Raw genomic sequence first — 25,695 nt, 5'->3', positions numbered from 1 at the left:
CATGTTTTCAAGATTTATCCACTGTGTAACATGTATCAGTGCTTCATTCCTTTTTAATTGCTGAATAATATTCCATTGTTTGAATCTACTACCTTTTATCTATCTGTTCATCAGTTGATGGATATTTGGGTTGTTTCCACTTTGGGGTTTCCTTTCTGCTTGTTTTTTTTTTTTTTTTAAGACTGGATGCCTTTCCAGCCGGTTTATTTTTCCTGTTAGCTTTCTGAATTTATTATTAGTAGTAGTATTCATTTTGCTCTTTCTGATTTGAGATCAGAATTAAGAATTAGGATGTAACTGGGAAGAGTATCAGAACTCAGGTGAAAAGGGTCAGAGATATGAGTGGACCAAGAAGGTTAGAATTCGGGTAAGGCTATACATTGAGAGATCAGATATCGGGAAGGAAGAATTAACTGAGAAAACTTGGCTGGATAATCTGCTATTGGTTGTGGGTCAGCAGTTAACATTCAGGGATGGAGTTCCATGAAGGAATTTGGTGCTTTTCTAGATATGAGGAGATGCAAGAATTGGGTTCATAAGATCAGCACCTGAAAATAATCTGAAAACCTGTTCTGCCAGTTTTCCCCAGAGCACAGAGTGCCTCATTCCTGCTCTCCACCCTAAATTCCCTTCAAGGGGTGTTGAAGGTCAGCAGCTGCAGCAGCACCCGATTGAATCCTTGTAGAGGCAGATGTGTGCTAAGTCACTTCAGTGTCCGATTCTTTGCAACCCCATGGACTGTAGGCCACCAGGCTCCTCTGTCCGTGGAATTCTCCAGGCAAGAATACTGGAGTGGGTTGCCATTTCCTTCTCCAGGGGATCTTCCCGACCCAGCAATCCAACCCACATCTCTTACAACTGGTGCCACCTGGGAAGCCCTGTAGAGGTAGATGGCAAGTGCCAACTGTAGTTAACAAAGTCCCCAAACCTGGGGAACCGAGGTCATGAAATGAGGAGGTCATTGGTTATATTTGAGGGCCAGAGGTCAGGTAGATGGTCCAAGGTCAGACAGGGAGTCAGAGGTTGTGAGGGTGAAAGAAGAGGGACTTGGAGCCAAAAGCCAGACAAGAGTCAGAGGTCAGTTCAGAGGCCAGAGGCCAGAGATCAGAAGGGTGGGGAAAGTCAGGGGTGGAAGCTCAGCAGTGTTGAAGGTAGATTTCAGAGGTCAGAGGTTAGATCAGGGGTCAAAACTCAAGGAGATGGAGGGCGTCAGACTTCGTTTCAGGTCGGGCAGCGTCAGAAGGTGTGAAGGTGGGGACTGACTGGAAAGCAGGACGAGGAGGGTAGGAAAGCTCAGAGTCCTGATGACTGTGCAGGTCAGGTGCAGAGATCAGGTTGAGCCCTCCTACCTTCTCCCCCTCTCTCCCGCACAGACCCACAGAGCCCCCAGAGAAGATGCCCTTGGGGGTATTGAGGCCGCCCAGAAACAGGGACTGCTGTGGGGGGTGCCCACCGCGCCTGCGCCGCTGGCCGCAGTTCTGGGGGGCGCCGGTGACAGCCTTCATGGGCAACGTGGTCAGCTACCTCCTCTTCCTGCTGCTGTTCGCGCACGTGCTGCTCATCGACTTCGAGCCTGAGAGGCCCAGCATCCTGGAGCTGCTGCTCTACTTCTGGGCCTTCACCCTGCTCTGCGAGGAGTTCCGCCAGGGCCTGGGCAGCGGCCTGGGCAGCCTGGCCATGGGGGGACCCGGGACAGACTCCCACCAGGCCCCACTGCGCCGCCGCCTGCACCTCTACCTCTCTGACGCCTGGAACCAGTGCGACCTGGTGGCCCTCAGCTGCTTCCTCCTGGGTGTGGGCTGCAGGTGAGTGCCCTGCGACCTTGCATGCTCTGCCCACAACGACCTCTGACCCTTCCTTTCTGGGGGTAGGAGGGTGGGGATGGGAGGTGAGGGGTGGGGTTAGGGGGTCTCAACTCCTGGCTTCTCTGCGGCAGGCAGCAGCTAAATCCAATTCTGCTTCTTTTCTTTCTTTTTCATTGACGTATAATTGATGTACAATATTATATCAGTTGCAGGTGTACAATATTGTTGTTGTTTAGTTGCTAAGTCGTGTCTGACTCTTTGTGACTCATGGATTGTAGTCCCCCAGGCTCCTCTGTCTATGGGATTTCCCAGGCAAGAACACTGGAATGAGTTGTCATTTCCTTCTCTAGGGGATCTTCCTGACTCAGGGATCAACTTGCATCTCCTGCATTGGCAGGCGGATTCTTTACCACTGAGCCACCTGTGGTATCAGTTGCAGATGTACAGTATGGTGGTTCACAATTTTAAAACAACTCTGCTTTTTTTTTTTTCCTTAAAAAAATGTTTAAAGAACATATGAAAGTGAAAAGACAAGTTGCAGACTGTGAGATGATGTTTAGAACAAAACCACCAAGGATTGGGATCCAGCGTATAAGAAGAGCACCTACCAAAAAATATATACATGCACGAGATCAGTGAACACAATAAATTAAAAACTGGGGCAGAGAATATGAAAAGACAGGTGATAAAGTACTTGTGCCATTAGATATGAAAGGTGCCCAACTTTTTTTCTTGAAAAAAAAAAAAGCTCCGATCCCACCTTGATTGTAAGTACTGGATAAAGATGTTCTATAAGTAGTTGCTCACATGTGGATATCTGGCTTTGGGGCTGATGGGATAAAATGAGAATCCCACTGCTCTTTGTTCTATTAATAGATCTGGACTTCACAGGATGTTTCTCTAGTCCTCAACCTGGCCCTGCAGCTGCACCCCTGTCCTGGCCCCCAGATACCAGGCCACACACCAAGTGCCACGCTCACTTTCTCCCTCTTCTTCCTCTACAGTTCTTGGTCCCAGGCCTGTCCTCTTGTCCCCTGACTTCCTCTGTCCCATCCCCAGCTCATCTCCATGGCTGCCTGTCCCACCTGGACCCTCGCCCAGCTTCCTGGACCCCACTCTCTTCCCTCCCTAGTCCATCCTCTACAGAGTCTGCAAGGGGCCTTCTATACCCAGGGCTGGCCTCTCCTCCCTTGCTTCTCAGGGCTCCCCGGAACCACTGGACAGCGCCCCAGTCCCTGGACCTGGTCTGGGTCTGCCCTCCTCTGCAGGGCTGCCTCTTTGATTCCTTTCTCTCTTCTTCATCTACACTCCAGCCTCTCTGAGAACTACTTGCAATTCCTTCTTCACAAGGCCAGTGGCTTTGACCTTGATCCTCGGTGTTTTGAATCTGCATGATTATAAAATGGTAATCAGAATTCGACTGACAGATTCTTACCAAGGAAGTATTTTCTAGTTACTTTAAACTGCCTTGATCAATGTTATATTGCAGGGCAGTGAAAGTAGCTTCAGTTATTTTCTTTTTCAGTTTCTGAAATTACTTCAGTTTGATTACTATTCGAGTTAAGTTTTACAAGTATTTGGTTCAGTGTTCGTGTTTTTAATCCATTTCAGATTTTGCTAAAATCTGCTCAGACTATGTTTGTGAATTTTACTTTGTGACTTTAATTCTGTCATGTCTGATTTTCCTGAGTCAAATTTCATAGTTTTAAATTTCATCAGGGAAGCCTGAGTGTTTTATCAACTTTTTACTCCCTGATAAATCAGGGTTTCCCTGATAGCTCAGTTGGTAAAGATCCGCCTGCAATGCAGGAGACCCCAGTTTGATTCCTGGGTTGGGAAGATCCCCTGGAGAAGGGAAAGGCTACCCCACTCCAGTATTCTGGCCTGGAGAATTCTATGGACTATCAGTCCATGGGGTCTCAAAGAGTTGGACACGACTGAGCAACTTTTGCTTACTCCATAAAAATCTTAACTTTCTGCTTATTTCTTAGCTAATTAATAAAACAAATTGTGAGGAATTACCCTGAAGTATTTTCTGTTGCCCCGGTTGGGATATATGTATATATAACGTTAGTTCATTTCTTCTATAGTTTCTAGATCATGTTGTGTGGTGCCCAGAGAAAGGGCAAAGGGAAAAATCAAAATATTCTTGGGAATACATTATGTTGTCTTTGGGTCTTGGCACATGCTGTTCCCCCACCCTGAAACGCTTTTTCCTCCTCTCCTTGGCCAAGCCAGCCTTCTGTACTTCCTTTCTGCCTCAGCTTTTCTGTCTGCATCTCTGAAAGTCTTCCTTTTTCCTTCCCAGACTCTGGGTCTCTCCTTTGTGTTCTCCTAACATCCTGAGAACTCCCTGCCACAGTGCTTAGATCATGGCTTTTGCATCTCTCTTCTCAATGCAATATTATAAACTCCTCAAGCAACGTCCGTCTCATCTCCCAGCAACTTAAAACATCTCTGGATATAGTCTATTCCCAAAGAAATGCAGAAGTACATCCTTATTGAACAAGATTACATCCCAGTGTAGAAGAGAATAAAATAGAAACCAATTATCTTCCTCAGCCTTTGCAAGATTCCTCCTTTTTTTTTTTTTCAAGCTTCCTCCTTTTCTCTGTAATTACCCCCATCAACAGTTTGGTGAACATCCTGCCTGTTCTTTCTCTATGCATTTACATACTTCTTCTATACACAGATATTATACACAGAAGATACTATATGTTTTTTAAAATTCATTCTTTTATTGAAGGATAATTGCTTTACAGAATTTTGTTGTTTTCTGTCAAAGATACTATATGTTATGTATTCTTTTGCAACCTCTTCTTTTTCTCCATAATATGTCCCTGACATTCTTTCCATGTTAGTATTTGCAAATATTCCTTATTCTTTAAAAATGCTGCATCCTATTCCTGAAGAAGGGATTTTAGCCAGTCATTGCTGGCTCAAGCAGCCAGGAAAGACTTCTCCTTGCTAGATTTAATGAATGAATGAATTCTTTTCATGAGGCAGTGGGTCAGAAATTCTGAACTTTGAGAGAAGCAGACCAGATACTTCTCTCTAAAGCATCTTTCATTTTCTACTTGAGATAACATGAAGTTTTAATCAGATATTAGCTGCTCTGAGTCCAGTACTCTGATGATATTTTTTAAAAAATAAAGTATTAGCTGTTAGAACACCGCTCCTTTTGAAGAGAGCAAAGAACTTTGTGGTCACAACCTAGTGACTATTTATAGGGGATGAAGGATCCTGACACCCCCTTTCATAATCTGGACAGTTGACAGCAATGACCCTCTATTCTTTTCAATATTCTATTTGACACACTGAAAGGCTTGGTTCTTCTGTGCTGTGTTAAAAATGGTACAAAGTAACTTGACATGAATAATTTTTTCAAACAGCAAGATAAGAAAGTTTTGTAGAACATTGTGCTTCTGTTTATTCCTTGTATTTTGTATCAAGTGTCTTCTGAGAGGAAAGGACTAAGGCCATGTGCTAACATTCTTTAGGAATACCACTGATATTTTAGACATTTTTGTCAAGCTCATCGTTTTCTAGATGAAAGAAGAATTATTGCATGGGGAAAAAAAGAAGTCCAAAGATTTCAGTTTACACAGGACAAATTTCCAGCGTTCTCCAGAATTGAATGGATGAACCGTTTTATTTTGCCAGTCCCTTCTGGATGGACATTTCAGTTATTTCTAATTTTTTATTATTCCAAAGTTATAAAAGTTTACATCCCGGACCTACACTTTGTGGGTCAAAGGGTATATGTATTTTTGAGTTTCATTGCGATGGCACCCCACTCCAGTACTCTTGCCTGGAAAATCCCATGGATGGAGGAGCCTGGTAGGCTACAGTCCATGGAGTCGCTAAGAGTCCGACACGACTGAGCAACTTCACTTTCACTTTTCCCTTTCATGCACTGGAGAAGGAAATGGCAACTCACTCCAGTATTCTTGCCTGGAGAATCCCAGGGATGGCGGAGCCTGTGGGTTGCCATCTATGGGGTCGCACCGAGTCGGACACGACTGAAGCGACTTAGCAGCAGCAGCAGCAGCATTTAACCTTTACATGTTTTGCCAATCTGATGGGTAAAAATGACCTCTCCATAAATGTTTTCATTTATGCATCCAAGACTCCTAGGTGGGTAAGTTGGGCACTTTTTATATCTAATGGCGCATGAACTTTATCACCTGTCTTTTCATATTCTCTGCCCCAGTTTTTAATTTATTGTGTTCACTGATCTCGTGCATGTATATATTTTTTGGCAGGTGCTCTTCTTATACTCTGGATCCCAATCCTTGGTGGTTTTGTTCTAAATATCATCTCACAGTCTGCAACTTGTCTTTTCACTTTCATATGTTCTTTAAACATTTTTTATTCTTTAACTTTTCATTTTGAAAAACTCTTAGACTTATTAAAAATGTTGCAGAAACAGCACAAAGAATTCCCATACACCATTCATCCAGATCCCCCATATGTTAACACCTTACATTATCAAAACCAGGAGATTTTAAATTTCATCAATTGTCCACTGATGTCCTTTTTCTGGATCAGGAGCCAATCCAGGATTCCATGTTGCCCTTAGTTGTCACGTCTCCTTAGTTGTCTCTAATCTGGGGCAAGTTTTCAGTCCATCTTTAACTTTTACGATCAGTTCAGACTAGTTATTTTGTAGAATTTGCCTCCATTGGAGTTTGTCTAGTACTCCCTCAGGATCAAATTCAGGCTATACATTTTTGGCAGAAAATTTTGCCTTTCTTGGTCCATCATATTTATGTTATCTTTTAATACGCATAAGTTTTATATTTCAAAGTAGTTAATTTTTCAGTATTTTCTTTTGTCATGATTTTGTGTCTTGTATATAGGACTCTTTTTCTTATATGACAGTTATCTTATTTCAAGTTCATGAAGAAATTCTTCTATATTTTCTTATTAAGATTTGATGTCTTACCTTTAACTTTAGGTTTTTAATCCCTTCAAAGTTTAAGTACACGATGATGCAAAATAGGGATATAATTTTCGTTTTCCCCTTAGGAACTGCTGACATTATTCACTGTTTGACCTTCTTCTGTGAATTGTGTGTCCTTATCCTTTATCCATTCTCCTGTTAGGTCCATTGTCTTCTGCTTATTGGTTTGCTGGAACGCTCCATATTTTGCCATTTATAAGTTGGGCAAATATACCTGTGTTTTCCCAACTTGATGTTATAGGGACCTCCCTCCCAGCTTTTTGCTAAGGCCGGTTTTCATACAGCCATTATTTAATGGGTACCAGTGCCCTGCGAGGCCCAGCTTGGCAATGTCACGGTGCCAAATTTTGAGTAAACCCCAGGTGAACTGGAGTGGGGAGTGTCCCAGTTCTGGCCCTGGAGAGGCCACATCCTTGCCTTCAGTCTGGTGTTGGGAAGACTCGGGGCTTTCTTTGCACCCTGTAACCCTTGAGTGACGTCTGCCGCGTCTCCCCATACCCCAGGCTGACCCCGGGCCTGTATGACCTGGGCCGCACTGTCCTCTGCCTTGACTTCATGATCTTCACGCTGAGGCTGCTGCACATCTTCACAGTCAACAAACAGCTGGGGCCCAAGATCGTCATCGTGAGCAAGATGGTGAGTGGTGGGGTCGCGCTGGTGTGGGCGGGGCCTGATGATGAAAGAGGCGGAGCCAAGAAGCTGTCGTGGGTTCACTGTAACTGAGCTTCCGGCGAGGAGGAGGGGCTTCGGGTATGGGGGCGGGGCCAGAGTAGGGAAGGGCGGGGCCAGGCTTGGTCTCATCTTCCTCTTCTGCAGGTGAAGGACGTGTTCTTCTTCCTCTTCTTCCTCGGCGTGTGGCTGGTTGCCTACGGGGTGGCCACTGAGGGGCTCCTTAGGCCCCAGGACCGTAGCCTCCCTAATATCCTGCGCCGCGTCTTCTACCGGCCCTACCTGCAGATCTTTGGACAGATCCCTCAGGGGGAGATGGACGGTAAGCAGGATGAGAGGACGTGACATCCAAGTGAGCCCCCCTCCTCCTCCCCTGTCTCTGGGTCTGTGACCCTTCCCTCTTTTTCTTTGCATCTCTGTCTCCCTCTCTCCGGGTGTTTGCTCTCCTCTGCCCTCTGGATTTCTGTCTTCCTTAGGTACCCCCTCCCTCTGGCTCCATCTCTGACTGTCTCACTTCACAGTGGCCCTCATGGAGCACGGCAACTGTTCACTGGAGCAGGGCTCATGGGGGCACCCCGAAGGGAACCTCTCGGGCAAATGTGTCTCGCTTTATGCCAATTGGCTGGTGGTTCTCCTCCTTGTCGTCTTCCTGCTGGTGGCCAACATCCTGCTGCTCAATCTGCTCATTGCGATGTTCAGGTGAGTCCCTACCGCCCTGGTGGCTCAGATGGTAAAGTCAGCCTGCAGTGCAGGAGACCCGTGTTTGATCCCTAGGTTGGGAAGATCCCCAGGAGAAGAAAATGGCAACCCATTCCAGTATTCTTGCCTGGAAAATCCCATGGATGGAGGAACCTGGCAGGCTACAGTCCATGGGGTCCCAAACAGTTGGACACAACTGAGTGACTTCACTACTGCTCTCTGATGATCTGGCCTCACCCAGCATTACCCTTGACTCCAGAGTGACTCTTGAACCCAGCTTAACCCTTGACCCCAGCATGATTTTTGATCCCAGTCTAAGTAATTCTAGTTTTAGTCTCTGAACTCTGATTCAAATCTAATGCTGGCTTGTTCCCAAATCCCGCCAGAGTGTGCTCTTGACCTGGACTTTGGAATCTGATCCACTCTGTGAATCCAGGCTTAAGATTAATTTTTTTAAAATTGTGGCTACATATATATAACGTAAAAACTGCCACCTTCTCCCTTTTAAAGTGTACAATGCAGTGACATTAATTACATTTATAACGTTATACAGCCATCAGTCAGTCAGTCAGTTCAATCGATCAGTCGTGTCCGACTCTTTGTGACCCCATGAACTGCAGCACACCAGGCCTCCCTGTCCATTACCAGCTCCCGGAGTTTACCCAAACTCATGTCCATTGAGTCAGTGATGCCATCCAACCATCTCATCCTCTGTCGTCCCCTTCTCCTCCTGCCTTCAATCTTTCCCAACACCACTATTTCCTAAACATTTTCATCACTCCAAACAGAAAGTGTGTATCCATTAAGCAAGGGATAACTTCTCGTTTTCCCCTCCCCCTACAGTCCCTGGTAACCTCTACTTTACTTTCTGTCTCTATGACTCTGCCTCTTGGAGGTAAGTGGAGTCATACAGTATTTGTTCTTTTGTGTCTGGCATAATGTTTTCATTGTACAACCATGTTGTAGCATGTACCACTACTCTGTTCTTTTTTATGGCTGAACAATACTGATGTACTGATAAAAGGCATTTAGTTGATCCATTCATCTAATGAGACTTGGGTTGTTCCATCTTTTGGTTATTGGGGACAATGCTGCAATGAACATTGGTGTTTACATATCTGAGTCTCTGTTTTTCTTTTGGTTATATTTCTAGAATAAAATGCTGGGTTATGTGTTAATTCTGTGTTTAGCTTTTCCACATCCTTACTAACAGGTGCTTTCCTTATTAAGAGGTTATAGCCATCCTAGTGGGCATGAACTGGTTATTTCATTGTGGTTTTGATTTGCATTTTCCTAATGACTAGTATTCTTGACTGGAGAATCCCGTGGACAGAGGGGCCTGGCAGGCAACAGTCCATAGGGTCGCAAAGAGTCGGACATGACTGAAGCAACTTAGCATGCACACATCCCACTTATAATCCTTTTAATATGTGGTTGAATTAGGTTTCTAGTATTTTGTTGAGGATTTTTTCATGTATATTCATAAAGGATATTGGTCTGTAATTGTGATATTTTTATCTGACTTTGACTTCCCTGGTGGCTCAGATGGTAAAGCGTACCCTACAATGTGGGAGACGCAGGTTCGATCCCTAGGTCGGGAAGATCCCCTGGAGAAGGAAATGGCAACCCACTCCAGTATTCTTGCCTGGAAAATCCCATGGATGGAGGAGCCTGGTAGGCTATAGTCCATGGGGTCACAAAGAGTCAGACACGATTGAGCAACTTCACTTTCACTTTCACTTTGATATCATCATGGTAATGCTGGCCTCATAGAATGAGTTGGGAAGTGTTCTCTCCTCTTCAATGTTTTGGAAAAGTTTGAGAAAAATTGGTGTTAATTCTCTTTTAAATCTTTGGTAAAATTCACCAGTCAAGCCATCTAGCCCTGGGCTTATTTTGTTGGGACATTTCTGATTAGTGATTCAATCTCTTTACTTGTTATAGGTCTTTTGAGATTGTCTATTTCTTCTTGAGTCAGTTTAGGTAATTTGTGTGTTTCTGGTAATTCTTCCATTTCATCTAGGTTGTCTAATTTGTTGGCATACAATTATTAATAGCATTCTCTTATAATGGTTTTTGGCTTCCCAGGTGGTGCTAGTGGTAAAGAATCCGCCTGCCAGTGCAGGAGACCTAAGAGACACTGGTCCCATCCCTAGTTGGGGAAGATCCCCTGGAGAAGGAAATGGCAACCCACTCCAGTATCCTTGCCTGGAGAATCCCATTGACGGAGGAGCCTGGTGGGCTACACATAGGGTCGCAAAGAGTTGGACACGACTGAAGCGACTTAGCACACACATAATGGTTTTTAGTAGGATTCTATAAGGTTGATAGTAATGTCCCCATTTTCATTTTTGATTTTAGTTACTTGTGTCCAGGCTGACTTCTGAACCTGACTCCGATCTCTACCTAATTCATGTTGGCTTTCCCAACTTGATCTCTGACATCTGACTCTGGAGACTCCTAACCCAGCTACTAACTGCCTCTGACTTTACTGATCCTGACATCTGCCTTCTGCCTTGGGTTTCAAACAGATATTGCCTGACAGGTAATCTTGATCCGCTTTTCCAAGGGGCGCCTCTACCTCTAGTGACTCTTGATCTCTGGTCCCCACAGCCATACCTTCGGCAAAGTGCAGGGCAACAGCGACCTCTACTGGAAGGCGCAGCGCTACAGCCTCATCCGGGAATTTCACTCTCGCCCCGCACTGGCCCCGCCTCTCATCTTCATATCGCACGTGCGCTCCCTCATCCATCGATTTCGCAGGCGCCGGGCGCGCTTGCCACCATCCCCAGTCTTCGAGCATTTTCGTGAGAGCCCGGCTTGGCCCAAAAGAGAGAAATTCAGGGGGCGGAACCTGGAGAGAAAGAAGAGCATGTATATGCAGGAGGAGGACGCTTAGGAGCACTAGTGGGCAGGGCTTAGTCTGTCAGGGGGCTGGGCGTGAGGGATTAGTGGAAGGCGAAGAACGCTGAGGAGGTGCGGTCCGGGAGATCACTGGAGCTCGAGGTTTTGGGTGGGGAAGCTGGGTCTAGTAGCGGGCGTGGCCCGAGGATGGCCAGTCCCTTTGACTCTATTCTGAACCCACTGTCCAGGGGTTCACCTCTCGAAAGAAGCGGAGCGGAGGCTGTTGACATGGGAGTCAGTGCAAAAAGAGAATTTCTTGCTGGCGCGAGCTCGGGACAAAAGGGAGAGCAACTCTGAACGTCTGAAGCGCACGTCGCAGAAGTGAGGGCGGGGCCTGGCTCTGGGCGGGGCTTCGGGCCTCCGGGATCGATTTCGTGCCTTACTTCCTGCAAAGGCCCAGGCTAGAGGCGGAGCCTACGGGGGCAGGGTCCTGGAAAGCTAGGGAGGAAAGCAGAGCTCCAGGGGGCGGGTCTTTCAAGGTGGGCGGGGCCGGTAGGCTGCTGGCACCCACCTAAAACCCTGGATCCTCAGAGTGGACACAGCATTGAAGCAGCTGAGGCAGATCCGCGAGTATGAGCAGCGTCTGAAAGGCCTGGAACAGGAGGTGAGGACCCCGGGCCAGGCTGGAGGAGGATGGCTAGGGTGAGGGGCAGCAGATTCCGGTCAGGTGTCCTAATGTCTTCCGCTGCTCCCCAGGTCCAGCACTGTACCCGTGTCCTGGACTGGGTAGCTGAGGCCCTGAGCCGTTCTGCATTGCTTCCTCCAGGGGGACCGCCGCCCCCAATCCCACCTGGGCCCAAAGGTCAGTGTTTACCGTCTCCTTGTGTGTATATCTGGCGTCTGTCACCACCTACGTCTGTGTCGCTGCTTTCCGGCCCTCTTCCCATATCTCAGTGTTTCTTTCACTGGCCTTCCTTTGTCCCTGGTTCATTCTTGGTCTCCTTTGGCTTTTTGTGCATCTTTCTTTTTGCCAGTCTCTTATTTTTTCTGCCTTCCTCTCTTTGCCCATCGCTTCTTTTCTCTCCTCTCTTCCCCCAGACTGAGCTCTGCTGGTGGACGTCAAGGAGTAGCTGCCAGAGGGAGTTTTGCTCCCAGAGTAAGGCCTAGCAGGTCCTTGACTCCTGCACCTGGCGACCTTGTCTTTGAGGTGAACCGGATACCCATGGACTGCCACCTCGGATGCTGCCAGGGTCACTCAGGGAGTGTCATCCATGCAAACCACGGCAGGCCTGGCTCCTCCCAGAACCAGCCCTACTCTGGGAGGATGAGCCTCTGGAGCCCAGGTGTTCCCTCTCTGAGGGCTGTATCACAGCCCGCTGGACTGGAGAAGGCTACCGGGTCCTTGCGGTATAGGGACCAGAGTCCACTCACAGCTCCCCACACTGGGGAAATAAAGCCATTTGAGAGGAGTAGGGTCTGAATGTTTGATTCTTTGGGGAATTGGTGGGCGGCTAGATCCTTTTGGAATGGCAGCTGAATCTGGGGGTGTGTTTGGGGTCCTTGGTCCATTTGCTACTGCATTTCAGGTATCACCGGGGCTGTTTCTTCCTCTCAGCCCCACTATTCCTGTCTGACTCAGGCCCAGCACCTCTTGTCTGCATTGCTTGATGACTCTCACTTCAGTGGGACAAGAACCCCATCCATCTGTACCCCCCGAACACCCATTCCTGCCTACTAGTGCAAAAAGAACTTGGAGATAAAAAGCAAATTATTTCCTGGAGGAGGGGTGGGTGGGCACTGTGTACATCTGCTTTGGCAATAGGGGAACAGATGATGCAAATTTGAGTAGATAACTGCATATGTGTCTTTAAAAAGTCTAATTAGTGGAAAATTGCAGGCCACGCATGCATGGAATTTAGGCAAATATGCATCATTATACATGCCATTTAACTAAACAACCCGTAACAAACTAAACTGGTAATGACAAGGCTGAACTGACAGCAATTATTAGTAAAATAGCAAGAAAGCCACCAATGACACACATCCAAAAATGAAAACCAAAACATCCTTTTTCCAAATTGGAGGAATTCCAACTGTCTGCCACTTTGGGTGCAGAGTAGCTTTGAAATATTGCCAAGTGTTTTGTGGCAACAGCTATCTCTGGGAGATAACTGAATCAATTCTCAGTAACCCAAGTAGTAATATCATCAGTAATGATGATGGTGGCAACAACAACAGCTAACGAGTGCTATGTGCCTGGCATTGTGTTTAAGTGCTTCACAGGTGCTAAATCAAGGAATTCTCACGAAAACCATATAAGGTAAGTGCTAATGTCTCCATTTTGCAGATTAGAAAACTGAGGCACAATAAAAATTAAGTGACTCATACAAAGTCACAGAGCTAGAAAATGGTCCCCTAGAGAAGGGAATGGCAACCCACTCCAGTATGATTGCCTGGAGAAGGTGGGTTACAGTCCATAGGGTTGTAAAGAGCACTTGCTGTGATGTGCTTATGCGCTCAGTCGTGTCAGACTCTGCGACCCAGGTCTCCCTCATTGCTGGGGGATTCTTTACTGTCTGAGTCACCAGGGAAGCCCAAGAATACTGAAGTGGGTAGCCTATCCCTTCTCCAGTAATAGAACTAGGGTCTCTTGCATTGCAGGCTGATTCTTTACCAACTGAACTACCTGGGAAGCTGCTTGCAGGGCCCCAGGTTCACAGAACTGAGTATCTAGAAAGGCTGATTTGAAGTGACTTAGGACACAGCTCAAAGGGGACGCTAGAAGAAGTTAAAGGCAAAGGAGAGAAGGAAAAATATATCCATCTGAATGCAGAGTTCTAAAGAATAGCAAGGAGAGATAAGAAAGCCTTCCAAAGAAATAGGAAAACAATAGAATGGGAAAGACTAGGGATCTCTTCAAGAAAAATAGAGATACCAAGGGAACATTTCATGCAAAGATGGGCACAAAAAGGACAGACATGGTATGGACCTAACAGAAGCACAAGAGATTAACAAGAGGCAGCAAGAATACACAGAACTGTACAAAAAAGATCTTAATGACCCAGATAACCACAGTGGTGTAATCAGTCACCTAGAGCCAGACATCTTGGAGTACAAAGTCAAGTGGGCCATAGGAATCATAGTGATTATGAGCAAAGCTAGTGGAGGTGATGGAATTTCAGCTGAGCTATTTCCAATCCTAAAAGATGATGTGAAAGTGTTGCACTCAATATGCCAGCAAATTTGGAAAACTCAGCAGTGGCCACAAGACTGGAAAGATCAAAGAAAGGCAATACCAAAGAATGTTCAGACTACCGTGCAATTACACTCATCTCACATGCTAGCAAAGTAACACTCAAAATTCTCCAAGCCAGGCTTCAACAGTACATGAGCTGTGAACTTCCAGATGTTCAAGCTGGATTTAGAAAAGGCAGAGGAACCAGAGATCAAATTGCCAACATCCATTGGATCATCGAAAAAGCAAGAGAGTTCCAGAAAAACATCTACTTCTGCTTTATTAACTAAGCCAAAGCCTTTGACTGTGTGGATCACAATAAACTGTGGAAAATTCTGAAAGAGATGGGAATACCAGACCACCTGACCTGCCTCCTGAGAAACCTGTATGCAGGTCAAGAAGCAACAGTTAGAACTGGACATGGAACAACAGACTGGTTCCAGATAGGAAAAGGAGTACATCAAGGCTGTATATTGTCACTCTGCTTATTTAACTTATATGCAGAGTACATCATGAGAAATGCTGGGCTGGAGGAAGCACAAGCTGGAATCAAGATTGCCAGGAGAAATATCAATAACCTCAGATATGCGGATGACACCACCCTTATGGCAGAAAGTGAAGAAGAACTAAAGAGCCTCTTGATGAAAGTGAAAGAGGAGAGTGAAAAAGTTGGCTTAAAGCTCAACATTCAGAAAACTAAGATCATGGCATCCAGTCCCATCACTTCATGGCAGGTAGATGAGGAAACAGTGGAAACAGTGGCTGACTTTATTTTTCTGGGCTCCAAAATCACTGCAGATGGTGATTGCAGGAATGAAATTAAAAGATGCTTACTACTTGGAAGGAAAGTTATGACCAACCTAGACAGCATATTAAAAAGCAGAGACTTTACTTTGCCAACAAAGGTCCATATAGTCAAAGCTATGGTTTTTTGAGTGGTCATGTGTGGATGTGAGAGTTGGACTATAAAGAAAACTGAGTGCCGAAGAATTGGTGCTTTTGAACTGTGGTGTTGGAGAAGACTCTTGAGAGTTCCTTGGACTGCAAGGAGATCCAACCAGTCCATCCTAAAGGAGATCAGTCCTGGGTGTTCATTGGAAGGACTGATGTTGAAGCTGAAACTCCAATACTTTGGCAGCCTGGTGCGAAGAGCTGACTCATTTGAAAAGACCCTGATGCTGGGAAAGATTGAGGGCAGGAGGAGAAGGGGACGACAGAGGATGAGATGGCTGGATGGCATCACCGACTCGATGGACATGGGTTTGGGTGGACTCAGGGAGTTGGTGATGGACAGGGAAGCCTGGCGTGCTGTGGTTCACAGGGTTGCAAAGAGTTGGACGCGACTGAGCGACTGAACTGAACTAAGATGTTTTTCTGGAACTCTCTTGCTTTTTCAATGATCCAATGGATGTTGGCAATTTGATCTCTGGTTTCTCTCCCTTTTCTAAATCCAGCTTGAACATCTGGAAGTTCACAGTTCATGTACTGTTGAAGCCTGGCTTGGAGAATTTTGAGTGTTACTTTGCTAGCATGTGAGATGAGTGCAATTGTGCGGTAGTCTGAACATTCTTTGGCATTGCCTTTCTTTGGGATTGGAATGAAAACTGATCTTTCCAGTCTTGTGGCCACTGCTGAGTTTTCCAGATTTGCTGGCATATGAGTGCAACACTTTCACAGCAGCATCTTTTAGGATTTGAAATAGTTCAACTGGAATTCCATTACCTCTACCAGCTTTGTTCATAGTGATACTTCCTAAGGCCTACTTGACTTCGCATTCCAAGATGTCTGGCTCTAGTCCAGTGATCACACCATCGTGGTTATCTGGGTCATTAAGATCTTTTTTGTACAGTTCTTCTCTGTATTCTTGCCACCTCTTCTTAATCTCTTCTGCTTCTGTTAGGGCCATACCATTTCTGTCCTTTATTGTGCCCATCTTTGCATGAAATGTTCCCTTGGCATCTCTAATTTTCTTGAAGAGATCTCTAGTCTTTCACATTCTATTGTTTTCTTCTATTTCTTTGCACTGATCACTGAGGAAGGCTTTCTCATCTCTCCTTGCTATTCTTTGGAACTCTACATTCAAATGGGTATATTTTTCCTTTTCTCCTTTGCTGTTTTTTTCTCTTCTTTTCTCAGCTATTTGTAAGGACTCCTCAGACAACCATTTTGCCTTTTTGCATTTCCTTTTCTCTGGGATGGTCTTGATCCCTGTTTCTTGTACAATGTCATGAACCTCTGTCCATAGTTCTTCAGGCACTCTGTCTATCAGATCTAATGCCTTGAATCTATTTGTCACTTCCTCCTTATAATCATAAAGGATTTGACTTAGGTCATAACTGAATGGTCTAGTGGTTTTCCCCACTTTCTTCAATTTAAGTCTGAATTTGGCAATAAGGAGTTCATGAACTGAGCCAGTCAGCTCCTAGTCTTGTTTATGCTGACTGTATAGAGTTTCTCCATTTTTGGCTGCAAAGAATATAATCAACCTGATTTCAGTATTGACCATCTGGTGATGTCCATGTGTAGAGTCTTCTCTTGTGTTGTTGGAAGAGGGTGTTTGCTATGACCAGTGCATTCTCTTGGCAAAACTGTTAGCCTTTGACCTGCTTTTTGTACTCCAAGGCCAAATTTGCCTGTTACTCCAGGTAGCTCTGAACTTCCAACTTTTGCATATACTGGAAGACCCCTATTTATTTCTGTTGAAATATTTGTATGACAGGAAAACTCCAGGTCTGACAGGTAGAAATCTGAACATGAGTTATCAGATGGAGAGATACAACTTCCACGTCATTTCCACACACAAATCAATTTTGGAAACCAAATATCCTGGAACTGAAGAGGAGGCTGGGTGTTCTTGAGGAATTATAAAATATTATAAACTTATATTTGAATCTTTCCTACTTGTATGTTTCCCCACAAGGCACCCATTTTACTTCTCCACTGCGCAGCCTTAGTGTGGTGGGTATCCTGACCCCTTTGCATGACCACTGGGGACCACAATGCAGTTGTCTTGATGCTGTTTTTGGAAGTCACACAGAGTTTACCTGGACCATTATGAAGGTGGAAGATATCCCCTCTCAGGAATGATGGTAGGTCACCAGCAAGGCCAGGAAGTGACTGGGTGTCCATCAACCAAGACTGAGCAGCAGAGCTACGATCTGCTAGCCTAGGGCCCTCTGGAGGGGCTGCTGAGTGCATGGGACAGCTGCGGCATTCACTAGCCTGTGATGCAAGATAACCATATCCCTGAGATATCTGCTCCGGGGACTTCCCTGGTGGTCCAGTGGTTAAGACTCCGAGCTCCCAGTGCAGAGGGCTTGGGTTCAACCCCTGGTTGGAGAACTAGGTCCCACATGCCTCAACTAAAGATCCCGCATGTCACAACACAGACTGAAGAGTCTGCCTGCCGCAACTGAGACCGGGCTTGGCCTAAATAAATAAATACGTGCTCAGTCATGTCTGACTCTTTGCAACACCATGGACTGCAAATGACCTGCCCAAGGACCCACCAGGCTCCTCTGTCCATGGGATTTTCCAGGCTAGAATACTGGAGTGGGGTGCCATTTCTTATTCCAGGGGATCTTCCTGAGCCGGGGATCGAACCCTGGGTTTGACTTCTCACATCTCCTGAATTGGCAGGTGGAATTCTTTACCACTAGCACCACCTGGGAAACCCAAATAAATAAATAAATAATAAAAACAAACAAAAAAATTATATCTGCTCCAGTCTCAGATATGGGGAAGGGAGAGTGGCCATCTGTAGAATATGCAAGCCACTTAAATCCTAAACAAGCAGGTCATTTGAACAACAGGTTTATTTCATACAGAAAAGAAAACTCCAGATAAGAAACTGCAGGTTATCAGAGAAAAGGAGGGGGCAGGGTGCAGTGAGGACTCATGAATGCATGTGCTTAGTGACTGAAGGCTGAGGGCCTGCTATGTTAAAGGGACAAGTTGGGCTAGAGAAGAGGGCTGTGAAGGCTGTGCAGAGCTGCAACCAAAAACGGATGGATTTGGTAGCTCCTGTGGAGCAAAGACTTAAGACAAACCAAGGGGCTGATATGCAAACCTAGACTGAACTAGAGAAAAACTGGGTATCAGAGATGTTTTTGTCTCTTTTGGGTGAATACCTAAGATAGGGGGGCCTGGATCGTATAATAAGTGGAATCTTAGTTTCCTGACCAGGGATTGAATCTGGGCCCCAGCAATGAAAGCTCCAAGTCCTAACCACTGGGCTGCCAGGGAATTCCCCCTGTATAACTTTATCTGAAGTGGCTCAACTCTTTTCCTAAGTGGTTGTACCTTTTGCATTTCCACCAACAATGTATGGGAGAATTTCAGTTTCTCTGCATTCTCACTAGTACTTGCTGTTATCAGTATTTTTTAATTAGTCATTCTAATAGGTTTGTAATGGTGTCTCACTGTGGCTTTAATTTGCTTTTCCCAAATTATTAATGATGTTGAGCATCTTCACATGCTGCTTATTGTCATCTGTATAGCTTTTTTAGTGAAGTGCCAGTTCAAATCTTTCACCCATTTAAAAAATAGATTGTTTTCTTATCAATAAATTGTAAAATTTAATGTACTATGGATATACCTATATCAGATATGTACTTTGCAAATATTTTCCCTCAGTAAGGAGCTTACGTTTTCATTTTCTTAATAGTGTCTTTTGGAGAGCAGAATTGTTAAATTAACAATGAAATTTCATCAGCATTTTCTTTTACAGTTGATGCCTTTTTGTCCTGAGAGATCTTTGACTAATCCAAGTCACAAAGATTTTCGCTTTGAATTTCATAGTTTTAGCTTTACATTTAGGTATGCAATCTATTTTGGTTTTGTTTTGTGGCCATGCACTGTAGCTTGTGGGATCTTAGTTCCCGGACCTGTGCCCTTGGCAGTGAAAACACAGAGTACTAACCATTGGACCACCGGGTAATTCCCTGCAATCTCTTTTGAGTTCATTTTTATACATAAGTCAAATACATAGGTTTTATACATGTATATAGTCAAGGTTGTGTATTTTTTCACATGGGTAACTTAATTGTTCAGCATCAGTGGTTAAAAAGACTCTTCTTTTCCCTATTATCCTGGCACCTTTGTTGAAGATCAGTTGGCAGTAGATGCTGTATATAGGTCTATTTCTTTTTTCCTTTTTTGGCCACACCACAAAGCATGTGGGATCCTAGTCCCCCCAACAGTCTTTGAACCCGTGCCCCCTGCAGTGGAAGTGTGGGGCCTTAACCACTGGACCACCGCAGAAGTCCCTATGTGGGTCTGTTTCTGAGCTCTCTATTCTGTTCAGTACATCTATGTCAGTCTCTTCACCAATACCATACTGTTTCGATTACTGTAGCTTTATGCTACAGTAAATCTTGAAATCGGGTGGTGTGAGTCCTGCAGCTTTGCTTTGCCTTTCCAAAGTTGTTTTAGTTATCCTAATTCCTTTGATTTTTTAGAAAAATATAAACTTTGGGATCTGGTTATCAATTTCTCTAAACAACCTTTTGGGATTTTGTTTGGATTTGTGTTGAATCAACGGGTCAATTCAAAGTGATTGACATCTTAATGGTGTTATATCTTCTAATTAATGAATATTGCATATATATTAATTTGGTTAGGTCTTGATTCTGTCATGAATGTCTGTGGTTTTCAGCATACAAATCTTGCACATATTTTGTTAGATGTATTCCTACACAAAATGATGTTGTGTATGATTTTGTTTTAGAATTTCTAATTGCTTATTGCTAGTATACAGAAATACTTCTATTTTTTGTATATTGACCTTGTATTCTATGACCTTGCTGAACTCACTTTACTAGTTCTAGTATTATTTTTTCAGATTGTTTAGGATTTTCTATGTCATGTTGCCTGTAAGTAGATGCAATTTTATTTTATTCTTTCCAATTTGCATTTTTGTGTGTGTAGTAAAATACATATAAGATTTACCATTTTAACCCTTTTTAAGTGTATAATTCAGTGGCATTTAGACCATTCACAATGTTGTACAATCATTACCACTGTTGAGTTCCATGTTTTCATCACCCTACACAGTAACCTTGTATCCAGTAAGAACTCACTATTCTCCTCTGTTTCCAGCCCCTTGGCAGCCATCAATCTGCTCTTATCTCTATGGATTTGCCTATTCTGTATATTTCATATAAATGGAATATGTGGTCTTCTGTGCCTGACTTCTTTCACTAACCACCCTGGTTCGTCAATGCTGTTGTATAACTTCATCCTTTCCATAGCTGAATAATATCCATAGTATGGATACATAACTTCAAAAAATCCATCAATCCACAGATGAACATTTGCGTTGTTTGTATTTTTTAGATATTGTGACTAATGCTGCTATGAACTTTCAGGTACAACTTTTTGTTTGAACAGTTGTTTTCAGTTTTTTTGGGGGGCATATAACTAGGAGTGGAATTGCTGGCAATTCTACATTAAAGTTTTTGAAGACCTGCCAAATTGATTTTCACAGTGGCTGCTCCATTTCACATTCCCACCAACAGTGTATGAGGTTCCAAATTCTTCAAATCCACACCAACACTTGTTATTTTCTTTTCTTTTTTTTCCAGTTTTGGTCTCCTGGTGGGTAGGCTTCCCAGGTGGTGCTAGTGGTAAAGAACCCGCCTGCCAATGCACGTTAGACATAAGAGACACTGGTTTGATCCCTGGATTGGGAAGATCCCCTGGAGGAGGGCATGGCAACCCACTCAAGTATTCTTGCCTGGAGAATCTCATAGAAGTACCTCCATAGCCATTAAGCCAGTCCATTAAAACTGTGATTTCCCTTTCCTATTCAGGGCTTCTACACGGTTTCTGTAGTCTGCCATGAAGAGGGCAACACATGCAACAGTCCCTGGATGGGAGAATCCCCTGACACTTATGGGGCGATCAGGCTACAGTCCGTGGGGTTGCACGGAGTCGGATACAACTGAAGCGACTTCATCATCCTGTGTGACATTTCACGGTGAGTTTGATTTGTATTTCCGTAATGACTAATGACACTGAACTTCTTTCCATGTGCTTTTTGGTCATTTGTATATCTTTGGAAGAAATGGCTTTTTAGCAATGACCTCCACTGCTTCTATAGCACTCCCCACCACCCAATCACAGTTAACTAAGGATGGATGGGTCTTGAAGGAAGACAAAAACAGACCCTACTGTCCAAGTCATCATCTTAAGGACTATCTAGGCTTAAATAGACACGTCATAGCTTAGAAAAGACAAACTGTTGGTCCTGCACTCCCTGACTTCAAAGGATGTTCAACAAGGATCAGTCTTTGTGGAGTTTGCAGACAGTACATCCTCCATGCAGAAATTTCACTAAAGTTGATGCTGTAGTCCCTGACTCATGCATGTTCCTGAAGGAGGAAAGAGCACTTGAATTCGACTGATAAGGGGCACTGTGAGGGAAGGGAAGCTGAAGCGACCTTGCAGAGTAGGGGGATTTGGGTCAATTCAGTGTGCTGCTATGTCTTCCTTTATTGAATATATAATTGGTACTGATGTTTTGGAGTCCCAGGTGGCTCAGTGGTAAAGAACCCGCCTGCCAATGCAGGGGACACAAGAGACGTAGGTTCGATCCCTGGGTCGGGAAGATCCCCTGGAGTAGGAAATGGCACCCCACTCCAGTATTCTAGCCTGGAAAATTCCATGGACAGAGGAGCCTGGCGGGCTTCAGTCCATGGGGTCTCGAAAAGTCCGACACGACGGGGCGAGTGAGCGACTGATGTTTTACGTGTTCATCCTGTGGTCGCCCCATATGTGTCAGGGTATTCTCCCATCCCGGGACTGTAGCATGTGCCGTCCTCTTTATGGCAGGATACAGAAACCACGTGGAAGCCCAGAAGAAAGGGAAATCACAGTTTTAACTGCTTAATGGCTCTGGAGGCACCCATATGCCATTTCCCAGTACAAGAGCGCCACCTGCCGGACGCACCTGCTACATACACCCCTTTCAAAAAGGGTGAAAGTGAAGTCGCTCAGTCGTGTCCGACTCTTTGCGACCCCAAGGACGGGGGCCCACCAAGTTCCTCCATCCATGGAATTTTCCAGGCAAGAGTACTGTACTGGGCTGCCATTTACTTCTCCAGGGGATCTTCCTGACCCAGGAATAGAACCCGGGTCTCCCGCACTGCAGACAGACGGTTTACCGTCTGAACCTCCAGGGAAGCCGCTATTAACTGCTGTTTTGCCAAAAGAATGTTCAAACTACTGCACAATTCTACTCATCTCATATGCTAGTAAAGTGATGCTCAAAATTCTCCAAGCCAGGCTTCAACAGTACTTGAACCGTGAACTTCCAGATGTTCAAGCTGCATTTAGAAAAGGCAGAGGAACCAGAAATCAAATTACCAACATCCACTGGATCATCGAAAAAGCAAGAGAGTTCCAGAAAAACATCTACTTTTGCTTTATTGACTAAGCCAAAGCCTTTGACTATGTGGATCACAACAAATTGTGGAAAATTCTTGAAGAGATGGGAATACCAGACCACCTGACTGGCCTTCTGAGAAATCTGTATACAAGTCAGGAAGCAACAGTTAGAACTGGACTTGGAACAACAGACTGGTTCCAAATAAGAAAAGGAGTATGTCAAGGTTGTATATTGTTACCCTGCTTATTTAACTTATATGCAGGGTACATCATGAGAAATTCCGGGCTGGATGAAGCACAAACTTGAATCAAGATTGCTGGGAGAAATATCAATAATCTCAGATATGCAGATGACACCACCCTTATGGCAGAAGAAGAATTAAAGAGCCTCTTGATGAAAGTGAAAGAGGAGAGTAAAAATGCTGGCTTAAAACTCAACATTCAGAAAACTAAGATCACGGCATCTGGTCCCTTCACTTCATGGCAAATAGATGGGGAAACAATGAAAACAGTAAGAGACTTTATTTTCTTGGGCTCCGAAATCACTGCAGATGGTGATTGCAGCCATGAAATTAAAAAGACGCTTGCTCCTTGGAATAAAAACTATGACCAACCTAGACAGCCCATTAAAAAGCAGAGACATTACTTTGCCAATAAAGGTCTGAATAGTCAAAGCTATTGTTTTTCCAGTAGTCATGTATGGATGTGAGAGTTGGACTATAAAGAAAGCTGAGCACCGAAGAATTGATGCTTTTGAACTGTGGTGTTGGAGAAGACTCTTGAGAGTCCCTTGGACTGCCAGGAGATCCAACAGGTCAATCCTAAAGGAAATCAGTCCTCAATATTCATTGGAAGGACTGATGCTGAAGCTGAAACTCCAATACTTTGGCCACCTGATGGGAAGAACCAACTCATTGGAAAAGATCCTGATGCTGGGAAAGATTGAAGGAGGGAGGAGAAGGCGATGACAGAGGATGAGATGGTTGGATGGCATCATCACCTTGATGGACATGAGTTTGAGCAAGCTGAGGGAGTTGGTGATGGACAGGGAGGCCTGGTGTGCTTCAGTCCATGGGGTCGCAAAGAGTCGGACATGACTGAGTGACTGAACTGAACTGAAGCTGCATTGAAAGGGACTGCCTGACCCATGGAGACGTTATGACTGTCTGACTTGATTTTGGGGTAGGTCAGCTCAGTTCAGTTCAGTCGCTCAGTTGTGTCCGACTTTTTGTGACCCCATGAACCACAGCATGCCAGACCTCCCTGTCATCACCAACTCCCGGAGTCCACCAAAATCCATGTCCATTGAGTCGGTGATGCCATCCAACCATCTCATCCTCTGTCATCCCCTTCTCTTCCTGCCCTCAATCTTTCCCAGCATCAGGGTCTTTTCCAATGAATCAGTTCTTTGCATCAGGTAGCCAAAGTATTGGAGTTTCAGCTTCAACATCAGTCCTTCCAATGAACACCCAGGACTGATCTCCTTTAGGTCAACTATTAAGGTATTAAATGGTTAAATGTAAATGGCATGTTTAAGGACACAGCTAGGCTGATCCTCAAGTCATCTCCATTTTGAAATTGAAAAGTAGGGGCTTTCTCTTTGGAGAAAACTTAACCCCCACCCCCCGACCCCGCCCAAACACACACACACACTGCCTGAAGCAAAGCTGCTGGTTCAGTGAGGTCTTTGATTTTCACAGGTTCTCAAAAGTGACTAGGCCTGGATCACTGCTTCTTGGGCTGAGTTAAAAGCTAGTGGTTGGTGGTCCAGTGGTTAAGAATCTGCCTGCCAATGCAGGGGACATGGGTTCCATCCTTGGCGTGGAAAGATCCTACATGCCACGGGCAACGAAGCAAGTTGTTGCTCAGAACAAGTTCTGAGCCCACACCCTAGAGCCTGGGCTCCACAACAAGAGAAGCGATCATGATGCGAAGCCTGCGCACCTCAAGGAAGCTTAGCCCCTGCACAACTAGAGCAAGCCCGCCTGCAGCAATGAAGACCCGAGGTAGCCAAAAATTTTTTAAATTTATAAAAAGTGGAGGAAGGGTCACAGCAGTCATCCAACCCCAGAGTCAACTTTGGAAGACACTGCAGTCAAGGATAAGGCGGGACTTCCTATTCTCCTTCCTGTCCACATGCAACTGGTGTTAATGGTTGTTGGATCCATCTCCTAAATAATCAACTCAGAAAGATTTCTGACTTTACCTTCTTCCTCTCCTCCTGGTCCACACAGCTTAGTTGGGCAGGTTGGGCACTGAATGTGGTCCTCCCCGTGAGGTTGCATCTCTTCTTGGCTGCCTCCTGATAATTAATCTCCTGAGATCTAAGGGGTGGGGGAGTTATATAGACCGTTTTGAGAATTTAGTATTCTGCCCCTTGACCATTCTTGGGTCACCTTTGTTTCTGCTGGACGGCCTGGTGGTCATACCCTCCAAGTGGCTGCCTGGCACAAAGTGGGCTAACTAGAGAGTTCAAAGTGATTCCTGGTTTAGTCACCAGCATTCTTTTGTAGGCATCATATGGCCCTAGATCAGGGGTTGGCACACTACACGCATTGTGTGTGGGATAAATCTGGCTTGTGAGCTAAGAATGGTTTTTACATTTTTTAAGAGTTGTAAAAATCAAATAAAGAGAATTCAGTCAGCCCCCTTTGCATCCACATGTTCCACCATCCATGGATTCAACCACACGTGATCGTAAATATGTGAAAAAATTTTTAGAAAGCGAAACTTCCCACACTGGCTATTATTTACATAGCATTTATGTTATATTAGGTATTAAGTAATCTAGAGATGATTTAAAACATACGGGAGGATGTGTGTAGGTTATATGCAGATACTACATCATTTTATATAAAGGGTTTGAACATATGAAGATTTTGGTATCTGGGGAGTGGGGGAGGGGGGTCCTGCAAGCAATCCTGAGGGACAGGATTGTATGCCATAGACACCATGTCCTGAAAAACCAAAAATATCATCTGGCCCTTTATAGGAAAAGCTTGCAGAACTGTCTTAGCAGAAACTACTTGCTGAAGTTCCTCACGTGGCTTCCCCAAGCCAATGTCATGGTCATTCAGATCACAGTTAAC

General features: G+C 44.8%; 1 protein-coding gene across 13 annotated transcripts in view; it reads left to right on the top strand.

Annotated features, from left to right (window-relative positions):
• Nucleotides 1-25,695, top strand: part of TRPM4 (transient receptor potential cation channel subfamily M member 4) — a 62,886-nt gene that overhangs the window by 30,013 nt on the left and 7,178 nt on the right. For 2 of the 13 annotated variants that reach the window (XR_014060811.1, XR_014060805.1), the window contains 9 exons: nt 1,374-1,805; nt 7,275-7,407; nt 7,588-7,762; nt 7,962-8,139; nt 10,753-10,946; nt 11,232-11,364; nt 11,575-11,647; nt 11,740-11,845; nt 21,031-21,197. Coding sequence is in view for 2 of the 13 variants with exons in the window: in XM_081515154.1 (XP_081371280.1) it covers nt 1,374-1,805; nt 7,275-7,407; nt 7,588-7,762; nt 7,962-8,139; nt 10,753-10,946; nt 11,232-11,364; nt 11,575-11,647; nt 11,740-11,845; nt 12,082-12,086 (1,429 nt within the window). In the remaining 11 variants the exon portion in view is untranslated. Of the gene's footprint in view, nt 1-1,373; nt 1,806-7,274; nt 7,408-7,587; nt 7,763-7,916; nt 8,140-8,982; nt 9,035-10,500; nt 11,176-11,231; nt 11,365-11,574; nt 11,648-11,739; nt 11,846-12,081; nt 12,453-21,030; nt 21,198-25,695 lie in introns of those variants that run through there. The other 11 variants (XR_014060808.1, XR_014060809.1, XR_014060810.1 and 8 more) reach the window with 11 other exon arrangements.

Source organism: Giraffa tippelskirchi, chromosome 7, assembly GCF_054371585.1.
Source record: "Giraffa tippelskirchi isolate mGirTip1 chromosome 7, T2T-mGirTip1v1.2.pri, whole genome shotgun sequence".
Classification (NCBI taxonomy): domain Eukaryota; kingdom Metazoa; phylum Chordata; class Mammalia; order Artiodactyla; family Giraffidae; genus Giraffa; species Giraffa tippelskirchi.
Note: the sequence above shows the minus strand (reverse complement) of the source record. Positions and strands in the feature narration are given on the sequence as shown.